Here is a 258-nt window from a genome sequence, read left to right as displayed (position 1 = left end):
TTAACTTTTACTCTCGTTTCCCCAACAGCGCGGATCCCTACATATATCTCTTCTTAGGAGGACTCATGGAAGTGCCCTCATACATCTTACTGTGGCCCGCTATAAAGTTCCTCGGGAGAGTAAAGTCCTTAGCGATCCTGTACTTCGTGTGCGGTGCCTCCATTATCGTCGTGATGTTCCTCATGCTTTACGTCCCGACAGGTGGGTTTGGAAAGCGTTAGAGTGTTTGGTGTGTGTGTGGGGGGGGGGGGGTGTAAG

General features: G+C 50.8%; 1 protein-coding gene across 1 annotated transcript in view; it reads left to right on the top strand.

Moving 5' to 3' along the window:
* LOC119585079 (organic cation transporter protein-like) overlaps positions 1-258 on the top strand; it is a 22,140-nt gene that overhangs the window by 20,426 nt on the left and 1,456 nt on the right. The window contains exon 10 of the mRNA XM_037933699.1: positions 29-201. Coding sequence (XP_037789627.1) covers positions 29-201 — 173 coding nt within the window. The remainder of the gene's footprint in view (positions 1-28; positions 202-258) is intronic.

Source organism: Penaeus monodon, chromosome 19 (assembly GCF_015228065.2).
Source record: "Penaeus monodon isolate SGIC_2016 chromosome 19, NSTDA_Pmon_1, whole genome shotgun sequence".
Taxonomy (NCBI): Eukaryota; Metazoa; Arthropoda; class Malacostraca; order Decapoda; family Penaeidae; genus Penaeus; species Penaeus monodon.
This window is presented reverse-complemented; position numbering and strand designations above follow the sequence as displayed.